Below are 19,391 nucleotides of genomic sequence, written 5' to 3' on the forward strand. Positions count from 1 at the left end.
CACGAATCAGGTGAACACATTTCACAGGGCTCACGGCTGGGGGGGCTGATGCTCAGAACGGGGAGCTGGGGCAACGGCCGTGGAGTCAGGGCAGAGCTTGTATGGCTGTTGGAGTGCATTTGGGGGGCTGGGAGTGGGGAGGGCAGGATGCTCATGGCAGGTACTGAGGATTGGGGGGGCACTGGGAGTGGGGAGGGCAGGGTGCTCGTGGGGGCAGAGCGAGGTGGGGTGGTGAGAGAGGAAAACTTGCAGGTGCCTGGGAGCCCAGAATCCCACCTGCCCTACCCCACGCTGTGCCCCGCTTCTTGGCCCGAGGGGAAGGCTCTGGCCCTGCACAGCCCCACAGGTGCCCGCAGAGCTCTGTGAGTGCCGCTGGGGCCACCACAGTGGGCTGCAGCGAGGCCAGCCCTGTGCCAGGAGACGGCTCTCTGCCTGGGGCCACCCCGTGCTGGAGCCGCGCTCTCCTTCATTGCGCTGAGCTGCTCTTCCACACAGCTGCATTTGCGCTTCCAGAAGCTGGGACGCCTGGAGCAGCGGCCTGGGCCGGCCTGGTGGCGGCTGGCGCCCACCGCATGAGGGAGGCCGGGGACGGCCAGCCGGCCACGGCCGTTGTTAATAAACCACCTTCGAGCGCTGCGCCCGGGCGCGGGACCGGGTCCCCGCAGACCGCCTGCGCCGGGCAGGGCGGTGCGGGAGGCGGCGACAGGAAAGGCCTGTAGCGGCCCTGAGCGACGCGTCCGGCGGCGGACTACAGCTCCCGGCGTGCTCCGCGCCGGACTACAGCTCCCGGCGTGCTCCGCGGCGGCGGCGGCCTGCCCCGCGCGGCTCAGCTGGCGGCGATGCGCCGCGTTCGGCCCCGCCGCTCCCGGCACTGTAACTCCTGTTGGCTTCTCACTCTGTTGGCTGTGGTCAGCGATGTCTCCTGTCACGCTCAGGAGTGTCCCAGGATGGCTCTGAGCACCCTCCTCTCCTACCAGGCACATGTTCAGCCCTTTGGGGTGACTCTCCCCCTTTCTGCCCCACTCTGCCCGCAGCCTCATCCTGCGGGGGCCGGGCATGGAAGTCCTTGCCTGGCACCACAGACTGAATTGGACAAAGCGTGCTTAGCTGTGAACATCGGTTGTTTATTTCAACAACCAAGTCAACATCAGCATTTGCGTGTGCTCAGAGGAGCATGGCAAGACAGAGCAGGCCTTGGCCACTGAGGCTGCCTTTGCACCAGCAGGTGGGCCCCAGGAGGAGATGGTCATGGGACACTGCAGCCTGCACTAGATCCTCTTCATCCTGCTGCTCAAACCTTTTTCCCCGTGAGGATCTGCAGGAGCTCCTGCACCCGAGTGAAGAATTCTACCAGCTTCTGGAGGGGATATGGACAGGTGATAAGCTTGCCTGATTGTGTTGGCACTGGCCTTGGCCTCTGGTAGTGAGCGGAGGTGGTAAGAAAATGACTCCATTGCCGGGCTGTTGGAGACGCCCTTACTTGTGGGTACAGCCCCATCTGGTACAGGATCCAGTCGTAGAAGTGCTGTGTGGAGGTGTAGATCCCGGGCTGTCTGGCTCTGGCGCAGCCTTTCCCCCAGCTGGTCACCCCAACCAGCCAGAAGTAGTCCCCAAAGTTGTCTTTGCACATCAGAGGACCACCACTGTCCCCCTGCAGCAGAGGAGAGAGGACGGAGGTGTGTTGGTGGCCACCGTCAGCACTACAGGGGCTTCTGGATGTGCGGAAGAGGGATGGTCTGGGACTGGGATCTGGACCTATGGCTGCCAAGAGCAGGGATGGTCTTTCTGGGCAGAGTCCCGGCCTCTGTGACCAGGGGGGACACTGGCAAGGACCTGCCACCGGGGAAGGGGAGGTGAAGGCCCAGCAGGGGTGGGGAGCCAGCGGCGACAGGAGGGCGACTGGCCCATCAGAGCCCGTGCCGGCGTGTGCGTGGCAGCAGTGAGAGGGCTCCTGTGCTGCTGGGGCCAGGCTGGGGGCACCCTCCTACCTGGCAGGTGTCGATGAGCCCGTAGGCATAGCCAGCACACAGGTTGTTGCTGTGGACGGCCCCTGCGTACCACCGGCTGCTGTTACAGAGGTGGGTGTCCAGGAGGTGGACGGGGGCCTCCTGCAGGACATCAGGTTGTCGGGAACCTGTCAGCACAGAAAGCAATTAACCCCCAGCAGCTGGTTACCAGTTCTCCCCCCTCTCCCTGCTTGGTGAACCCCTTCCCCAGGGCTCGGCTTTGCACCCGGGAGCCCTTGGGCCAGCGCTTCCCTCTGTTCTCGTGCTGGGCAATGGGCTGGGTCCATCTCCCGATGGGCAACTGTCCCCACAGCCCGACTCTGGCCTTCGTCCCTGCTCTCGGGAAGCCCAGCCCTTCTCCCCAGCCAGCCAAGCTGGCCCTCGGCACACCAGCACTTTTGGGGAACTCACTTCTTGCATTCGTGGAGCCCCAACCACTGACGTAGCAGTTTTTCAGCTCCGACACCCTCAGTGAGGCGTCGGGCACACAGGCCAGCTGTACATAGTAGCTGCACTGGACTGGGTGATCCAGCTCCAGCAAGGCAATGTCGTTCAGCTGCGAGATGTTGTTGTAGTGCTCGTGCATCACGAGCCGCTGGATGTGGCGCACCTGGACCTCCGGGCCCATCTGAGACAGCCGGTTGGCCCCGATCACCACGCGCCAGAGGAGTTCGGGCCTGGAAGGCAGATGGAGAGGGGTGAGAGGGAGTGGAGCCCCGGGCTGCAGCAGCCCAGCCATTCCCTGCCCTCGGCTTCCCCAGTGAGGGAGCACAGCCACACTACTGAGACGCCTCTGGCACTGGCCATGGCCAGCTGGCAGCCGTGGCTGCTGGGGAGCGGTGGCACGAACCCAGCCTTCTCCAGAGCAGTCCCTGCTGGCTCGGGAGTGCTCTGGTGCAGGGTGAGGGACTGGGGAGGGAGCAGCACGTGGTGCTGCCACAGGGCACTGGCTGGGGTGATGGGGACAGCCCCGTGCCCTAGTGCCCCTCACCTGAGGTCGAGGAAGCAGTGGGCTGCAGTCAGGACCCACTGGGCGCTGATGAGGGACCCTCCGCACACGTGAGCCCAGTCGGCATACGAGGTTTGCTGGATGCTGACCATCCATGGCCAGGCCCCTGGACGGGCGTCTGTGCCCCCCACGACACGCGATGTCCCATAGTGATAAGCCAAGGGCCGGAGACCGCAGCTCGCTCTGTAACCAGCAATTCGTGACTCTCCTGCCCCAGGGCTCGCTGCTGCTCTGCCTCAAGGTCACCGTCCCCCCTCCCCACAAGGCGCTGCAGGGCCGGGGGACCCCCGGGGCGAGCGTCCGCCCACCCCTGTTCCTGCTTTAGCCCCGCAGCAGAGCTGTGCCAGCGGCCTGGGGGATGGCCAGGATCTCAGGCTCCCCCCTGGCGCTGGGGAAGCTGTGGGGTGGCTGTGGGGGACAAGCGGGCACCCTGCAGGGAACCCCGTAAGGGTTGCCCAAGCTGCTCCCAGAGCCTCGGCCACTTACCCACAGTTGTCCCAGGTGCCCTGTGCGGGCCAGCACAGGGCCAGCAGGACGAGGACCAGGAGCAGATGCATGGTGCCAGTGGCACGTGGCAGATGCAGGAGCCGAGGCAGTGCTGGCAGCGCCAGCAGCGCTCGCAGTGCCCTGGTTGCCAGGGCTGATGTCACAGAGCCCCTGGTTCCGATGCTGGGCAGGGGTCTATCAGGGAGAGGGGGGGGCAGCTCGGGGGGTTCCGAGCAGGAGGGGCGGCAGAAGCTGGGCCCAGACACCCCCGGCAGGCCCCACTGATCGCTCCGGTTGCGCGATGCGGGTGTGTGGCCCACAGCCCGTGACAGCGCCTGGCTCCAAGCCAGCGCCTGCCAACAGCCCACAGGAAAACCAATGTGGCACCACAGCCCCTTGGGAAGGTCCCCCCACCCTGTTCTGCAGCCCTTGGCCACCACGTCCTTCCCAAAGCACACACCAGAGAGCAGAACTGCCCCCGCACGCACTCGGTTGGGTGCTGCAGAGCCCCTCTGGGGATGGCAGTGATGTGCGAGGCCAATAATCCAAGGATGGCCATGCTGTGTTCCCCGTCCCGCACAAAGCAGTGTCCCCTCCTGCTCTGGCTGTGTCAGCCCCAGCAACACCCTGGCAGTGCACGGCCAAAGAGATGCCACTTTAAGCTTTAGACAGAAAATGATGCTGCTGGTGTGTTGGCCTGCCATTCTCCACAGCATTGGTAAATCCTTGTCATGGTTTGATCCCCACCACTCAGCCACTCGCTTGCCCCTTCTCCACCCCACAGGGGAGATGAGGGAGAAAAGGAGGAGAAAGGAAAAAACCTCATGGGTTGAAATAAAGACAGTTTAATAGAATGAGATCAGAAAACTAGCACAAAAAGTATCAATAACCACCTGTCCTGGGTGGGCCATCCTGGGACACTCCTGAGCGTGACAGGAGACATCGCTGACCACAGCCAACAGAGTGAGAAGGCAACAGGAGTTACAGTGCCGGGAGCGGCGGGGCCGAACGCGGCGCATCGCCGCCAGCTGAGCCGCGCGGGGCAGGCCGCCGCCGCCGCGGAGCACGCCGGGAGCTGTAGTCCGGCGCGGAGCACGCCGGGAGCTGTAGTCCGCCGCCGGACGCGTCGCTCAGGGCCGCTACAGGCCTTTCCTGTCGCCGCCTCCCGCACCGCCCTGCCCGGCGCAGGCGGTCTGCGGGGACCCGGTCCCGCGCCCGGGCGCAGCGCTCGAAGGTGGTTTATTAACAACGGCCGTGGCCGGCTGGCCGTCCCCGGCCTCCCTCATGCGGTGGGCGCCAGCCGCCACCAGGCCGGCCCAGGCCGCTGCTCCAGGCGTCCCAGCTTCTGGAAGCGCAAATGCAGCTGTGTGGAAGAGCAGCTCAGCGCAATGAAGGAGAGCGCGGCTCCAGCACGGGGTGGCCCCAGGCAGAGAGCCGTCTCCTGGCACAGGGCTGGCCTCGCTGCAGCCCACTGTGGTGGCCCCAGCGGCACTCACAGAGCTCTGCGGGCACCTGTGGGGCTGTGCAGGGCCAGAGCCTTCCCCTCGGGCCAAGAAGCGGGGCACAGCGTGGGGTAGGGCAGGTGGGATTCTGGGCTCCCAGGCACCTGCAAGTTTTCCTCTCTCACCACCCCACCTCGCTCTGCCCCCACGAGCACCCTGCCCTCCCCACTCCCAGTGCCCCCCCAATCCTCAGTACCTGCCATGAGCATCCTGCCCTCCCCACTCCCAGCCCCCCAAATGCACTCCAACAGCCATACAAGCTCTGCCCTGACTCCACGGCCGTTGCCCCAGCTCCCCGCTCTGAGGATCAGCACAGATGAGCTGCTCTGGGTCTCCTGCCCCGTCATGTTGGGCAGCACCAGCTCCAGCAGACTTGTGGGCAGAGAACACACAGCCTGGTGCTGTGCAATGGTGGGAACAGAGCTGGGAGCTGCAGCACCATCCCTTGGCAGGGGCCAGGAGCACAGCAAGAGGAGGGGATGGATGGTCCCGGCAGCTTCAGAGGCAGGACTTTGTGCCGTGAGGGCAGAGGGGCCGTGGCTGGGTGGGAAGCAGCTCAGGCAATGCACGCTCAAGCACCTCCACGTCTCCCGTGACTCCAGGAGGTGGAGACGTGGCCGGGGCTTGGCAGCCAGGGCCCCTTGTAAGGTCTGTGGATGCTGGGGCTGATCGAGGAGGGGGGCTGCAACCCCCTGCCACCCACATGTCTGGAAGGGTCTCCGTCCCCGTGCTCGTGAGCGAGTCCAGCTCCACGTTCACTAGTGAATGGCACACGCACACGGTGCTCCCACCCAGCGCTGGCTCTGGACACTGGGTGTTTCCAGCTGTGGGGTCCCTGGGGCCTCTGTTCTTTTGCCATTGCTGGCAGCCTCTGGACCCACCGCCCAGTGGGTAGAGAGCAGGGCCACACAGATCCGGGTTTGGAATCGCTCCCAAGAAGGAGGTGGGATGGACTGTGATGATCAGGGGCAGGGCTCAGTCAAACAAGCAAAGACACCAGCAGCTTGCCTGTGTGTGACGGGCTCCTTCATCCCGCCTTGTCTCCATTTTCCATGCTCGTACATCCCCTTCATCTTCCTTGTCTCCTCCCTCTCTCCACCCCTGTCTCTCCTCCCAGACCAGGGACCCACCCCCAGCTATTTCCCACCCTGCTCCCAGGTTTGTTCCATCTGTGAACAGATTTGGTGTCTCAGGAGCTCTGGTCACCTTGGACTCCCATGGCATTACTGACGGGGTTTCCTGGATACTGTGTCCCTGCCACATTCCTCTCCCCAAAATGACCCCAACTCTTCCTTCAATTGTCTGAGAAGTGTGGCCACCTCTCTCATCATCCCCCCTTAAGCACCCATGAAATCTGGCTCTTCCCTACGGCACTGTAACTCCTGTTGGCTTCTCACTCTGTTGGCTGTGGTCAGCGATGTCTCCTGTCACGCTCAGGAGTGTCCCAGGATGGCTCTGAGCACCCTCCTCTCCTACCAGGCACATGTTCAGCCCTTTGGGGTGACTCTCCCCCTTTCTGCCCCACTCTGCCCGCAGCCTCATCCTGCGGGGGCCGGGCATGGAAGTCCTTGCCTGGCACCACAGACTGAATTGGACAAAGCGTGCTTAGCTGTGAACATCGGTTGTTTATTTCAACAACCAAGTCAACATCAGCATTTGCGTGTGCTCAGAGGAGCATGGCAGGACAGAGCAGGCCTTGGCCACTGAGGCTGCCTTTGCACCAGCAGGTGGGCCCCAGGAGGAGATGGTCATGGGACACTGCAGCCTGCACTAGATCCTCTTCATCCTGCTGCTCAAACCTTTTTCCCCGTGAGGATCTGCAGGAGCTCCTGCACCCGAGTGAAGAATTCTACCAGCTTCTGGAGGGGATATGGACAGGTGATAAGCTTGCCTGATTGTGTTGGCACTGGCCTTGGCCTCTGGTAGTGAGCGGAGGTGGTAAGAAAATGACTCCATTGCCGGGCTGTTGGAGACGCCCTTACTTGTGGGTACAGCCCCATCTGGTACAGGATCCAGTCGTAGAAGTGCTGTGTGGAGGTGTAGATCCCGGGCTGTCTGGCTCTGGCGCAGCCTTTCCCCCAGCTGGTCACCCCAACCAGCCAGAAGTAGTCCCCAAAGTTGTCTTTGCACATCAGAGGACCACCACTGTCCCCCTGCAGCAGAGGAGAGAGGACGGAGGTGTGTTGGTGGCCACCGTCAGCACTACAGGGGCTTCTGGATGTGCGGAAGAGGGATGGTCTGGGACTGGGATCTGGACCTATGGCTGCCAAGAGCAGGGATGGTCTTTCTGGGCAGAGTCCCGGCCTCTGTGACCAGGGGGGACACTGGCAAGGACCTGCCACCGGGGAAGGGGAGGTGAAGGCCCAGCAGGGGTGGGGAGCCAGCGGCGACAGGAGGGCGACTGGCCCATCAGAGCCCGTGCCGGGGTGTGCGTGGCAGCAGTGAGAGGGCTCCTGTGCTGCTGGGGCCAGGCTGGGGGCACCCTCCTACCTGGCAGGTGTCGATGAGCCCGTAGGCATAGCCAGCACACAGGTTGTTGCTGTGGACGGCCCCTGCGTACCACCGGCTGCTGTTACAGAGGTGGGTGTCCAGGAGGTGGACGGGGGCCTCCTGCAGGACATCAGGTTGTCGGGAACCTGTCAGCACAGAAAGCAATTAACCCCCAGCAGCTGGTTACCAGTTCTCCCCCCTCTCCCTGCTTGGTGAACCCCTTCCCCAGGGCTCGGCTTTGCACCCGGGAGCCCTTGGGCCAGCGCTTCCCTCTGTTCTCGTGCTGGGCAATGGGCTGGGTCCATCTCCCGATGGGCAACTGTCCCCACAGCCCGACTCTGGCCTTCGTCCCTGCTCTCGGGAAGCCCAGCCCTTCTCCCCAGCCAGCCAAGCTGGCCCTCGGCACACCAGCACTTTTGGGGAACTCACTTCTTGCATTCGTGGAGCCCCAACCACTGACGTAGCAGTTTTTCAGCTCCGACACCCTCAGTGAGGCGTCGGGCACACAGGCCAGCTGTACATAGTAGCTGCACTGGACTGGGTGATCCAGCTCCAGCAAGGCAATGTCGTTCAGCTGCGAGATGTTGTTGTAGTGCTCGTGCATCACGAGCCGCTGGATGTGGCGCACCTGGACCTCCGGGCCCATCTGAGACAGCCGGTTGGCCCCGATCACCACGCGCCAGAGGAGTTCGGGCCTGGAAGGCAGATGGAGAGGGGTGAGAGGGAGTGGAGCCCCGGGCTGCAGCAGCCCAGCCATTCCCTGCCCTCGGCTTCCCCAGTGAGGGAGCACAGCCACACTACTGAGACGCCTCTGGCACTGGCCATGGCCAGCTGGCAGCCGTGGCTGCTGGGGAGCGGTGGCACGAACCCAGCCTTCTCCAGAGCAGTCCCTGCTGGCTCGGGAGTGCTCTGGTGCAGGGTGAGGGACTGGGGAGGGAGCAGCACGTGGTGCTGCCACAGGGCACTGGCTGGGGTGATGGGGACAGCCCCGTGCCGTAGTGCCCCTCACCTGAGGTCGAGGAAGCAGTGGGCTGCAGTCAGGACCCACTGGGCGCTGATGAGGGACCCTCCGCACACGTGAGTCCAGTCGGCATACGAGGTTTGCTGGATGCTGACCATCCATGGCCAGGCCCCTGGACGGGCGTCTGTGCCCCCCACGACACGCGATGTCCCATAGTGATAAGCCAAGGGCCGGAGACCGCAGCTCGCTCTGTAACCAGCAATTCGTGACTCTCCTGCCCCAGGGCTCGCTGCTGCTCTGCCTCAAGGTCACCGTCCCCCCTCCCCACAAGGCGCTGCAGGGCCGGGGGACCCCCGGGGCGAGCGTCCGCCCACCCCTGTTCCTGCTTTAGCCCCGCAGCAGAGCTGTGCCAGCGGCCTGGGGGATGGCCAGGATCTCAGGCTCCCCCCTGGCGCTGGGGAAGCTGTGGGGTGGCTGTGGGGGACAAGCGGGCACCCTGCAGGGAACCCCGTAAGGGTTGCCCAAGCTGCTCCCAGAGCCTCGGCCACTTACCCACAGTTGTCCCAGGTGCCCTGTGCGGGCCAGCACAGGGCCAGCAGGACGAGGACCAGGAGCAGCTTCATGGTGCCAGTGGCACGTGGCAGATGCAGGAGCCGAGGCAGTGCTGGCAGCGCCAGCAGCGCTCGCAGTGCCCTGGTTGCCAGGGCTGATGTCACAGAGCCCCTGGTTCCGATGCTGGGCAGGGGTCTATCAGGGAGAGGGGGGGGCAGCTCGGGGGGTTCCGAGCAGGAGGGGCAGCAGAAGCTGGGCCCAGACACCCCCGGCAGGCCCCACTGATCGCTCCGGTTGCGCGATGCGGGTGTGTGGCCCACAGCCCGTGACAGCGCCTGGCTCCAAGCCAGCGCCTGCCAACAGCCCACAGGAAAACCAATGTGGCACCACAGCCCCTTGGGAAGGTCCCCCCACCCTGTTCTGCAGCCCTTGGCCACCACGTCCTTCCCAAAGCACACACCAGAGAGCAGAACTGCCCCCGCACGCACTCGGTTGGGTGCTGCAGAGCCCCTCTGGGGATGGCAGTGATGTGCGAGGCCAATAATCCAAGGATGGCCATGCTGTGTCCCCCGTCCCGCACAAAGCAGTGTCCCCTCCTGCTCTGGCTGTGTCAGCCCCAGCAACACCCTGGCAGTGCACGGCCAAAGAGATGCCACTTTAAGCTTTAGACAGAAAATGATGCTGCTGGTGTGTTGGCCTGCCATTCTCCACAGCATTGGTAAATCCTTGTCATGGTTTGATCCCCACCACTCAGCCACTCGCTTGCCCCTTCTCCACCCCACAGGGGAGATGAGGGAGAAAAGGAGGAGAAAGGAAAAAACCTCATGGGTTGAAATAAAGACAGTTTAATAGAATGAGATCAGAAAACTAGCACAAAAAGTATCAATAACCACCTGTCCTGGTGGGCCACTGAAACCAACAGCAGATTCTCCCCCCACTTCTCTATCCATGGAAAGAGCCAACCTTGGTTGTTATAGCAGTAAGTATAAGCAAGAGCCCCTCTGCATGCCGTTCCTTGGCATAAATTGAGAATTGGCATAAATTGGTCCTATCTCTCTGGGAGCAAGCAGTGTCTCAGCAATATGCTGTTAATTTCAGACCGTTCAATTAGTAAGAAGAGCCTTGGTTGAAAAGTAAAACTAGTGAACAGAAAATTGGTTCTGGTTTACCTCAAACCAGGAACCACCACCTGCTGAACTGGCACCATCCTGAGCTGTGATCAGGCATTCCCACCCCCTGGCCAACCCTCAGTTACCTACTGAGCAGGTCTGTGGCGTGGAACATTGCATTGGCCATTCCATCGCTCTATTCTTCTATGGGAAGCTAAAAAAAAGTCCTTGATTAATGTAAACGTCAAGGAGCCCATCACACACAGGCAAGCTGCTGGTGTCTTTGCTTGTTTGACTGAGCCCTGCCCCTGATCATCACAGTCCATCCCACCTCCTTCTTGGGAGCGATTCCAAACCCGGATCTGTGTGGCCCTGCTCTCTACCCACTGGGCGGTGGGTCCAGGGGCTGCCAGCAATGGCAAAAGAACAGAGGCCCCAGGGACCCCACAGCTGGAAACACCCAGTGTCCAGAGCCAGCGCTGGGTGGGAGCACCGTGTGCGTGTGCCATTCACTAGTGAACGTGGAGCTGGACTCGCTCACGAGCACGGGGACGGAGACCCTTCCAGACATGTGGGTGGCAGGGGGTTGCAGCCCCCCTCCTCGATCAGCCCCAGCATCCACAGACCTTACAAGGGGCCCTGGCTGCCAAGCCCCGGCCACGTCTCCACCTCCTGGAGTCACGGGAGACGTGGAGGTGCTTGAGCGTGCATTGCCTGAGCTGCTTCCCACCCAGCCACGGCCCCTCTGCCCTCACGGCACAAAGTCCTGCCTCTGAAGCTGCCGGGACCATCCATCCCCTCCTCTTGCTGTGCTCCTGGCCCCTGCCAAGGGATGGTGCTGCAGCTCCCAGCTCTGTTCCCACCATTGCACAGCACCAGGCTGTGTGTTCTCTGCCCACAAGTCTGCTGGAGCTGGTGCTGCCCAACATGACGGGGCAGGAGACCCAGAGCAGCTCATCTGTGCTGATCCTCAGAGCGGGGAGCTGGGGCAACGGCCGTGGAGTCAGGGCAGAGCTTGTATGGCTGTTGGAGTGCATTTGGGGGGCTGGGAGTGGGGAGGGCAGGATGCTCATGGCAGGTACTGAGGATTGGGGGGGCACTGGGAGTGGGGAGGGCAGGGTGCTCGTGGGGGCAGAGCGAGGTGGGGTGGTGAGAGAGGAAAACTTGCAGGTGCCTGGGAGCCCAGAATCCCACCTGCCCTACCCCACGCTGTGCCCCGCTTCTTGGCCCGAGGGGAAGGCTCTGGCCCTGCACAGCCCCACAGGTGCCCGCAGAGCTCTGTGAGTGCCGCTGGGGCCACCACAGTGGGCTGCAGCGAGGCCAGCCCTGTGCCAGGAGACGGCTCTCTGCCTGGGGCCACCCCGTGCTGGAGCCGCGCTCTCCTTCATTGCGCTGAGCTGCTCTTCCACACAGCTGCATTTGCGCTTCCAGAAGCTGGGACGCCTGGAGCAGCGGCCTGGGCCGGCCTGGTGGCGGCTGGCGCCCACCGCATGAGGGAGGCCGGGGACGGCCAGCCGGCCACGGCCGTTGTTAATAAACCACCTTCGAGCGCTGCGCCCGGGCGCGGGACCGGGTCCCCGCAGACCGCCTGCGCCGGGCAGGGCGGTGCGGGAGGCGGCGACAGGAAAGGCCTGTAGCGGCCCTGAGCGACGCGTCCGGCGGCGGACTACAGCTCCCGGCGTGCTCCGCGCCGGACTACAGCTCCCGGCGTGCTCCGCGGCGGCGGCGGCCTGCCCCGCGCGGCTCAGCTGGCGGCGATGCGCCGCGTTCGGCCCCGCCGCTCCCGGCACTGTAACTCCTGTTGCCTTCTCACTCTGTTGGCTGTGGTCAGCGATGTCTCCTGTCACGCTCAGGAGTGTCCCAGGATGGCCCACCCAGGACAGGTGGTTATTGATACTTTTTGTGCTAGTTTTCTGATCTCATTCTATTAAACTGTCTTTATTTCAACCCATGAGGTTTTTTCCTTTCTCCTCCTTTTCTCCCTCATCTCCCCTGTGGGGTGGAGAAGGGGCAAGCGAGTGGCTGAGTGGTGGGGATCAAACCATGACAAGGATTTACCAATGCTGTGGAGAATGGCAGGCCAACACACCAGCAGCATCATTTTCTGTCTAAAGCTTAAAGTGGCATCTCTTTGGCCGTGCACTGCCAGGGTGTTGCTGGGGCTGACACAGCCAGAGCAGGAGGGGACACTGCTTTGTGCGGGACGGGGAACACAGCATGGCCATCCTTGGATTATTGGCCTCGCACATCACTGCCATCCCCAGAGGGGCTCTGCAGCACCCAACCGAGTGCGTGCGGGGGCAGTTCTGCTCTCTGGTGTGTGCTTTGGGAAGGACGTGGTGGCCAAGGGCTGCAGAACAGGGTGGGGGGACCTTCCCAAGGGGCTGTGGTGCCACATTGGTTTTCCTGTGGGCTGTTGGCAGGCGCTGGCTTGGAGCCAGGCGCTGTCACGGGCTGTGGGCCACACACCCGCATCGCGCAACCGGAGCGATCAGTGGGGCCTGCCGGGGGTGTCTGGGCCCAGCTTCTGCCGCCCCTCCTGCTCGGAACCCCCCGAGCTGCCCCCCCCTCTCCCTGATAGACCCCTGCCCAGCATCGGAACCAGGGGCTCTGTGACATCAGCCCTGGCAACCAGGGCACTGCGAGCGCTGCTGGCGCTGCCAGCACTGCCTCGGCTCCTGCATCTGCCACGTGCCACTGGCACCATGCATCTGCTCCTGGTCCTCGTCCTGCTGGCCCTGTGCTGGCCCGCACAGGGCACCTGGGACAACTGTGGGTAAGTGGCCGAGGCTCTGGGAGCAGCTTGGGCAACCCTTACGGGGTTCCCTGCAGGGTGCCCGCTTGTCCCCCACAGCCACCCCACAGCTTCCCCAGCGCCAGGGGGGAGCCTGAGATCCTGGCCATCCCCCAGGCCGCTGGCACAGCTCTGCTGCGGGGCTAAAGCAGGAACAGGGGTGGGCGGACGCTCGCCCCGGGGGTCCCCCGGCCCTGCAGCGCCTTGTGGGGAGGGGGGACGGTGACCTTGAGGCAGAGCAGCAGCGAGCCCTGGGGCAGGAGAGTCACGAATTGCTGGTTACAGAGCGAGCTGCGGTCTCCGGCCCTTGGCTTATCACTATGGGACATCGCGTGTCGTGGGGGGCACAGACGCCCGTCCAGGGGCCTGGCCATGGATGGTCAGCATCCAGCAAACCTCGTATGCCGACTGGGCTCACGTGTGCGGAGGGTCCCTCATCAGCGCCCAGTGGGTCCTGACTGCAGCCCACTGCTTCCTCGACCTCAGGTGAGGGGCACTAGGGCACGGGGCTGTCCCCATCACCCCAGCCAGTGCCCTGTGGCAGCACCACGTGCTGCTCCCTCCCCAGTCCCTCACCCTGCACCAGAGCACTCCCGAGCCAGCAGGGACTGCTCTGGAGAAGGCTGGGTTCGTGCCACCGCTCCCCAGCAGCCACGGCTGCCAGCTGGCCATGGCCAGTGCCAGAGGCGTCTCAGTAGTGTGGCTGTGCTCCCTCACTGGGGAAGCCGAGGGCAGGGAATGGCTGGGCTGCTGCAGCCCGGGGCTCCACTCCCTCTCACCCCTCTCCATCTGCCTTCCAGGCCCGAACTCCTCTGGCGCGTGGTGATCGGGGCCAACCGGCTGTCTCAGATGGGCCCGGAGGTCCAGGTGCGCCACATCCAGCGGCTCGTGATGCACGAGCACTACAACAACATCTCGCAGCTGAACGACATTGCCTTGCTGGAGCTGGATCACCCAGTCCAGTGCAGCTACTATGTACAGCTGGCCTGTGTGCCCGACGCCTCACTGAGGGTGTCGGAGCTGAAAAACTGCTACGTCAGTGGTTGGGGCTCCACGAATGCAAGAAGTGAGTTCCCCAAAAGTGCTGGTGTGCCGAGGGCCAGCTTGGCTGGCTGGGGAGAAGGGCTGGGCTTCCCGAGAGCAGGGACGAAGGCCAGAGTCGGGCTGTGGGGACAGTTGCCCATCGGGAGATGGACCCAGCCCATTGCCCAGCACGAGAACAGAGGGAAGCGCTGGCCCAAGGGCTCCCGGGTGCAAAGCCGAGCCCTGGGGAAGGGGTTCACCAAGCAGGGAGAGGGGGGAGAACTGGTAACCAGCTGCTGGGGGTTAATTGCTTTCTGTGCTGACAGGTTCCCGACAACCTGATGTCCTGCAGGAGGCCCCCGTCCACCTCCTGGACACCCACCTCTGTAACAGCAGCCGGTGGTACGCAGGGGCCGTCCACAGCAACAACCTGTGTGCTGGCTATGCCTACGGGCTCATCGACACCTGCCAGGTAGGAGGGTGCCCCCAGCCTGGCCCCAGCAGCACAGGAGCCCTCTCACCGCTGCCACGCACACCCCGGCACGGGCTCTGATGGGCCAGTCGCCCTCCTGTCGCCGCTGGCTCCCCACCCCTGCTGGGCCTTCACCTCCCCTTCCCCGGTGGCAGGTCCTTGCCAGTGTCCCCCCTGGTCACAGAGGCCGGGACTCTGCCCAGAAAGACCATCCCTGCTCTTGGCAGCCATAGGTCCAGATCCCAGTCCCAGACCATCCCTCTTCCGCACATCCAGGAGCCCCTGTAGTGCTGACGGTGGCCACCAACACACCTCCGTCCTCTCTCCTCTGCTGCAGGGGGACAATGGTGGTCCTCTGATGTGCAAAGACAACTTTGGGGACTACTTCTGGCTGGTTGGGGTGACCAGCTGGGGGAAAGGCTGCGCCAGAGCCAGACAGCCCAGGATCTACACCTCCACACAGCACTTCTACGACTGGATCCTGTATCAGATGCTCCCTCAGACGCGGCAGTCCTACTTCTCGTACACGCAGCCGCAGGTCGATCTAATTCCGGTGCTGTTGGTGGTGGGGGCAGGGACAACGGTGGCACTGGTGGAGGGGCTGCGGCCACCGGAGCTGGAGCTGCTGCCAGAGGGGGGGGGGAGCTGCCACCAGAGGTGGATTGTTAAAATCTGGAGGTGGTATGTAATCCAGTGGCTCCCATTCATCATTTTTTTTTTCTTTCCTTTTTCATTTTTATCTCCTTCTTCCTCAAACTTTTCATCTGTTTTTAATGCAAATATTGAGGCTGGAAAAGGACGTGAAGTCCTGATCCATAATTCTGCATAATCACTTTCCTCCTGACCAATATTGGACCAATTTTGATACACTTTTTCCTTTTCTGGGGCCCCTTTCATTCCAATTCCTAATCATTATTCCTAATGGTATGTCTGGTAATGTGCTCCCTTCCTCCTGGTCCTGGGTTCTCGATTTTGTCTGACCCATCTAGGAATTTTACTGTGGCAATTCCTACAGCCCTTGGTTACCGGTAAGAGTGTCTTGCAGGGGGTTTAGGACCTATCACCCACCCACGAGTCCTATAGGAGTCGCTTCGGTCCTTCACCGGCCAAGTCCCTGGCGGGAGATTGGAGCCGCGGTTCGCAGACCTCCACACTCGCTTCGGAACCAGGTTCCGTCTCAGTCACACTCTGACACACACAGGCACCCGAATCCCACCCAACCCAACGGGATACGCCTTTAAAAACTTACGACTCCGTCGTCTTCCTTCGGATCTTCGCGCGCAGAATTACGGGCAAAACAAACTGCTGCAGCCGGCAAGGGAGCTCTAAAAAAATTAAATTCTTTGCTTGTCCCTACTCAGGTTCAGGATGGCGTTAGTCCCGACCTGACCCGACCAGGAGCCACCAAAGCGGTGGGGCGCCCCCCCCTAGATCAAGTCAGAATTCAGGAACCAAGACCATCCCGGACGAGCCCCCAGTTGTGATAAATGATTTTTCCTCAAACAGGATTCCAATTAAAGTTTACAATTTATTAAACGAGTAAACAGCCCTGGGTGCACCGGGAGTCTCCACTCAACCAAGGCACACACGTGCAAGTCCCGTTTTGGGTTTATATCGCTTCTCCTAATACATATTCATATAAAGGTTGGCCTATGCTAATGATAGGCCTGTCTTCTTTGGCGCATGCCCTCCTCACCTTCTGGAATCTTCTATGTGTTTTCCTTGGCTCCTTGACCCGACTCCAGGCGTGTGCCCCACAGACCCCTCCCGCTCAGCACCATGCGGCCAGTAACAAAAACTGGTTTCCTTAGGGGTTCTTACAACAAACAGAAACTACATACATACAATCCCGCTTCTCCCAAGCCCGTGGTCATACGAGGACAAACAGAACAGTTAAAGATATTAACATGAATCAGGTGAACACATTTCACACTTTCATGATGAGGAAACAGATTTGGCCTTTTTTTAGCACAAAATCCTGTTTGTCAGTAGATGTTTCGTTTACTCTGAAGGGGAGGCATAAATCTTATTTGTCATCTCTCAAGTGCAATGAGATTTGACTGCAAACATCATCTGAACTAAAGGTGGTAGCAGAGAGTGAGTAGGGCAATAGTATTAAAAATAAGATTAGTTTTTAACCTTGGTCCTGGCACTGGAGAATGGCTCATTCTGGCTTTCCAAAAATGTGAGTTGTACTTTTTTTTTCCTTTCTTCTTGCCTTGCCTTGGCACTCAGAGGCTGATCCCAAAGACCAGGACAAAAATTACATTTGGATTCAAGGAATTTATGCTGGTCTTATTTGGTACAAGGAAATGCAGAGGGGGTAAGTAATTGTGCCTTCTCCTTTGTTATAGCTCAAAAATTTAAGTGTACACATCTGTGAGGCCAGCTTGTAACTTTGATTAATGAAACATGCATCTTCATGGCCTTTAGGTTTTATTTTATTCAGCAAACATAACATTTAAATGTGGGCTTTCCGTTGAGAAGGTTAAATGCACATTCACTTCCATTAAACTAAGTTGCTTTTCCACTTTATATGCATAAAGTCTAAAGATATATTCACTCTGGGAGTAATCATGTGAAGTGTACAGAAAGAAAAATAAGGTTTTTTCAAATATAGCAGACACGTCTGTACATTTTCTGGGTCAGATATGCTAGCACATAGGATTACCATTAAGGCAAAATGAGCAACTGGTCTACATTGCTCTAGGCTGGCTAAGCAGACCCTCTCTACTCATAGGATATAGTATGGAGAGAAATAAAATGCAATTATGCTAAACAATTAATTCCTATTTGTATAGGAATCTTTCTCCAAGAAACTGTAGCTGGCCATGCTGCAGTTTCCAAGACAACAACCCCCTGAGAGTACCTCCTGGTTTGGGTTTTTTTTTTGTTCTGAGTTACGCTCTGGATCTCCTAAACAGGGATTTAAGGGTCAAAAGCTGGTACAGTTCTATTAGACACCTTTTTAATAATGAAGCCAAACTATTTCAGCAGACTAAGTCTAAAGCAAAATATGTTTTTGATTCTGTATCAACTATGCATTTTACATTTCTTGTTAGGCATCTTTAAATAAACTAGCCATCATTTTTATTCAGTTGCCTGCAAAGGTATGCTATGTGATGATGTTTTTATTTTTAGAAGCATTCTTTTATCTGAAATACATTAACACAAGAAATGTCAGGCTTGGACAATTTCTGAAGCATTTTCTACAAAAAACACCAAAACTGATAAGCACTCCTTAGAATAGAATCAAGGAGAACAGATCACAGTTTTATATCAGCTGTATGGGAGATTTTATAACCCTTCCTCCATCTTGTCTTCAGAAACCCAATTCCATTTACACTCACATGGATGCAAACTTAAATGCAGCTATGTGTGAGAATAAGGCCTGACCTGTCTCTTATTTTGTAGTAATATGACCGGATATGTTTGCGTTTGCTTATGTTTATCTAAATTTTATAGCTGTTACATAGAATAGTAATATAGTAAATATGAAGAATAGCAGTAAATCTGCAGTTGGTGCGAGAGTTTTCCAAAGTGTGAGATTCCATGTTGCTCTGAACCTGTGCAGCATGAACATAAAACAAAGCCACTGTTACTTGATGTAAATAGGTTTCACACTTTAAAAAAAATATGCTTTAAATGGCTGCTTAAAATACTAGATAGTATGAGCTTAAAACCACTCTATACTGATCTAGCAGCACTACCATTCTTTACTGAAGACTGGTGTTTAAAGCACAAGAGTATCATATTGTGTTATTCTTAAGCTTCTTAATCTGAAATATTTACTATCACTTGATTAAATTAATAAAGTGGTGTTCTTCATGGCACAACTTCTTATCAAAGGAAAATATGCTTTTGAATATGTGAGTGGTGGTAAAATGTTATGGAGGTGCTGCTTTGTTTTGTTTCATCATTAATTGAGCTGGCAGCATAGTTGTTCTGACTTCACTTCTCAGGTAGGACTGACAAAGCCTCATTTCATATTGAATCATCTGACTTGTAGAATGAGCATTTAATACTCATTGCAGAAGAGAGAGATTGAAAGTTTCTTAAGTCCAGGGCAAACAGAGGTAGCACATAAACTTCTGATGTGTAGCATTGCCTGCGTTCCTTCTTTGTTAAAATGTAGGCAATACGCTGCTGTTTCTAAACATGAAAGAGAAGAAACCATGTGGGTATGTTCCACTGGAACAGCAGTTCTTTCTGCAGCTGTGGAAACTAATTTAGATTAGACCTTAACCTCATTTTTCAAACCTGTTTGGACTTGGGCTTAACAGTATTACGAGGTTGTGTTTTTTGGAGTAACTCTTCAGTGGTTATTTTCAGAAGCAGTCACTCAGGGTTTTGATCTTGCAGTGAAAGTACTAAATGCTATTTTAGTAGAGTCTGGAGAGAAAAGGGAAAAATGAAAAGGCTTTTTTGGTAAAAAGCACTTGCACCTCATGTATTTTATCATAATGTCCTGAGTTTGGCTGTGGCTGCTGGAAAATTATTTAATAGAGAGAGAGATTACAAGAGAATCACTTTTAAACGTACAGAAGCCTGTTCTCGGACACTAGAGGGTGCAATAAAACCTTATTGCTGGTGCCTTTACAGACATGACCTACCTGGGCTTGAATCTCTGGTTGTAGATGGACATACTTCTTTTATGTGGCTGTGCTAAGAAAATGCTGTGGCTGAAATTCACTCCTCTTAATGACAATGTTCTCTAGAATGCTACCTGTTGAGTTACAGGATGATGTTTGAATGCTTGTCTTAAAACAAAAACAAAAAGAAAAATACACAATATTTTTAATAATAGCCCAAGGCCTTTCCTGTATTGAAATAATGTATTCCATATTTTTCTGCACCAAATAGCTTTGATTTGTGGGCTTATTTAGTAATGGATGACGAAGATGGTATTTGAACTACTGCTTTCCCCATGTATTTAGAAACTGTGTCTGAAATGCAGGTAAGTTTTTGGCTTTTTTTTTTTTTTCTC

The 19,391-nt window shown here is 58.2% G+C and overlaps 3 protein-coding genes across 10 annotated transcripts in view; 1 reads left to right on the top strand and 2 right to left on the bottom strand.

Moving 5' to 3' along the window:
* Nucleotides 1-1,103: 1,103 nt before the first annotated feature.
* On the bottom strand, nt 1,104-4,516 carry LOC106897690 (acrosin-like). 3 transcript variants are annotated; one of them, XM_014958470.1, is made up of 6 exons: nt 3,502-3,601; nt 2,998-3,198; nt 2,418-2,683; nt 1,989-2,134; nt 1,481-1,651; nt 1,104-1,357 (listed from the first exon to the last, which is right to left on the bottom strand). In XM_014958470.1, exons 1-6 carry the CDS (start codon nt 3,570-3,572, stop codon nt 1,292-1,294), a joined length of 921 nt encoding a protein of 306 aa, XP_014813956.1. In that variant the 5' UTR covers nt 3,573-3,601; the 3' UTR covers nt 1,104-1,291. The 3 variants fall into 3 exon arrangements, with proteins under 3 accessions (XP_014813956.1, XP_014813955.1, XP_014813954.1); XM_014958469.1 differs by lacking the exon at nt 3,502-3,601 and adding an exon at nt 4,395-4,516 and having other exon boundaries at nt 1,104-1,651; XM_014958468.1 differs by having other exon boundaries at nt 1,104-1,651.
* Nucleotides 4,517-6,668: 2,152 nt separating this feature from the next.
* Nucleotides 6,669-9,129, bottom strand: LOC106897691 (acrosin-like). Of its 2 annotated transcripts, XM_014958472.1 has the most exons (6): nt 9,007-9,129; nt 8,503-8,703; nt 7,923-8,188; nt 7,494-7,639; nt 6,986-7,156; nt 6,669-6,862 (listed from the first exon to the last, which is right to left on the bottom strand). In XM_014958472.1, the coding sequence occupies exons 1-6, from the start codon at nt 9,075-9,077 to the stop codon at nt 6,797-6,799; spliced, it is 921 nt and encodes a 306-aa protein (XP_014813958.1). In that variant the 5' UTR covers nt 9,078-9,129; the 3' UTR covers nt 6,669-6,796. The 2 variants fall into 2 exon arrangements, with proteins under 2 accessions (XP_014813958.1, XP_014813957.1); XM_014958471.1 differs by having other exon boundaries at nt 6,669-7,156.
* Nucleotides 9,130-11,876: 2,747 nt separating this feature from the next.
* The window catches only part of LOC106897692 (acrosin-like), a 31,385-nt gene continuing 23,870 nt past the window's right edge, over nt 11,877-19,391 (top strand). The window contains exons 1-6 of one of the 5 annotated variants that reach the window (XM_014958475.1): nt 12,792-12,891; nt 13,195-13,395; nt 13,710-13,975; nt 14,259-14,404; nt 14,742-15,085; nt 15,766-16,727. In XM_014958475.1, coding sequence (XP_014813961.1) covers nt 12,821-12,891; nt 13,195-13,395; nt 13,710-13,975; nt 14,259-14,404; nt 14,742-15,085; nt 15,766-15,793 — 1,056 coding nt within the window. In that variant the 5' untranslated portion in view covers nt 12,792-12,820 and the 3' untranslated portion in view covers nt 15,794-16,727. Of the gene's footprint in view, nt 11,999-12,791; nt 12,892-13,194; nt 13,396-13,709; nt 13,976-14,258; nt 14,405-14,741 lie in introns of those variants that run through there. The other 4 variants (XM_014958476.1, XM_014958474.1, XM_014958473.1 and 1 more) reach the window with 4 other exon arrangements.

The sequence above is a fragment of the Calidris pugnax genome, unplaced genomic scaffold, assembly GCF_001431845.1.
Source record: "Calidris pugnax isolate Ruff unplaced genomic scaffold, ASM143184v1 scaffold360, whole genome shotgun sequence".
Classification (NCBI taxonomy): Eukaryota; Metazoa; Chordata; class Aves; order Charadriiformes; family Scolopacidae; genus Calidris; species Calidris pugnax.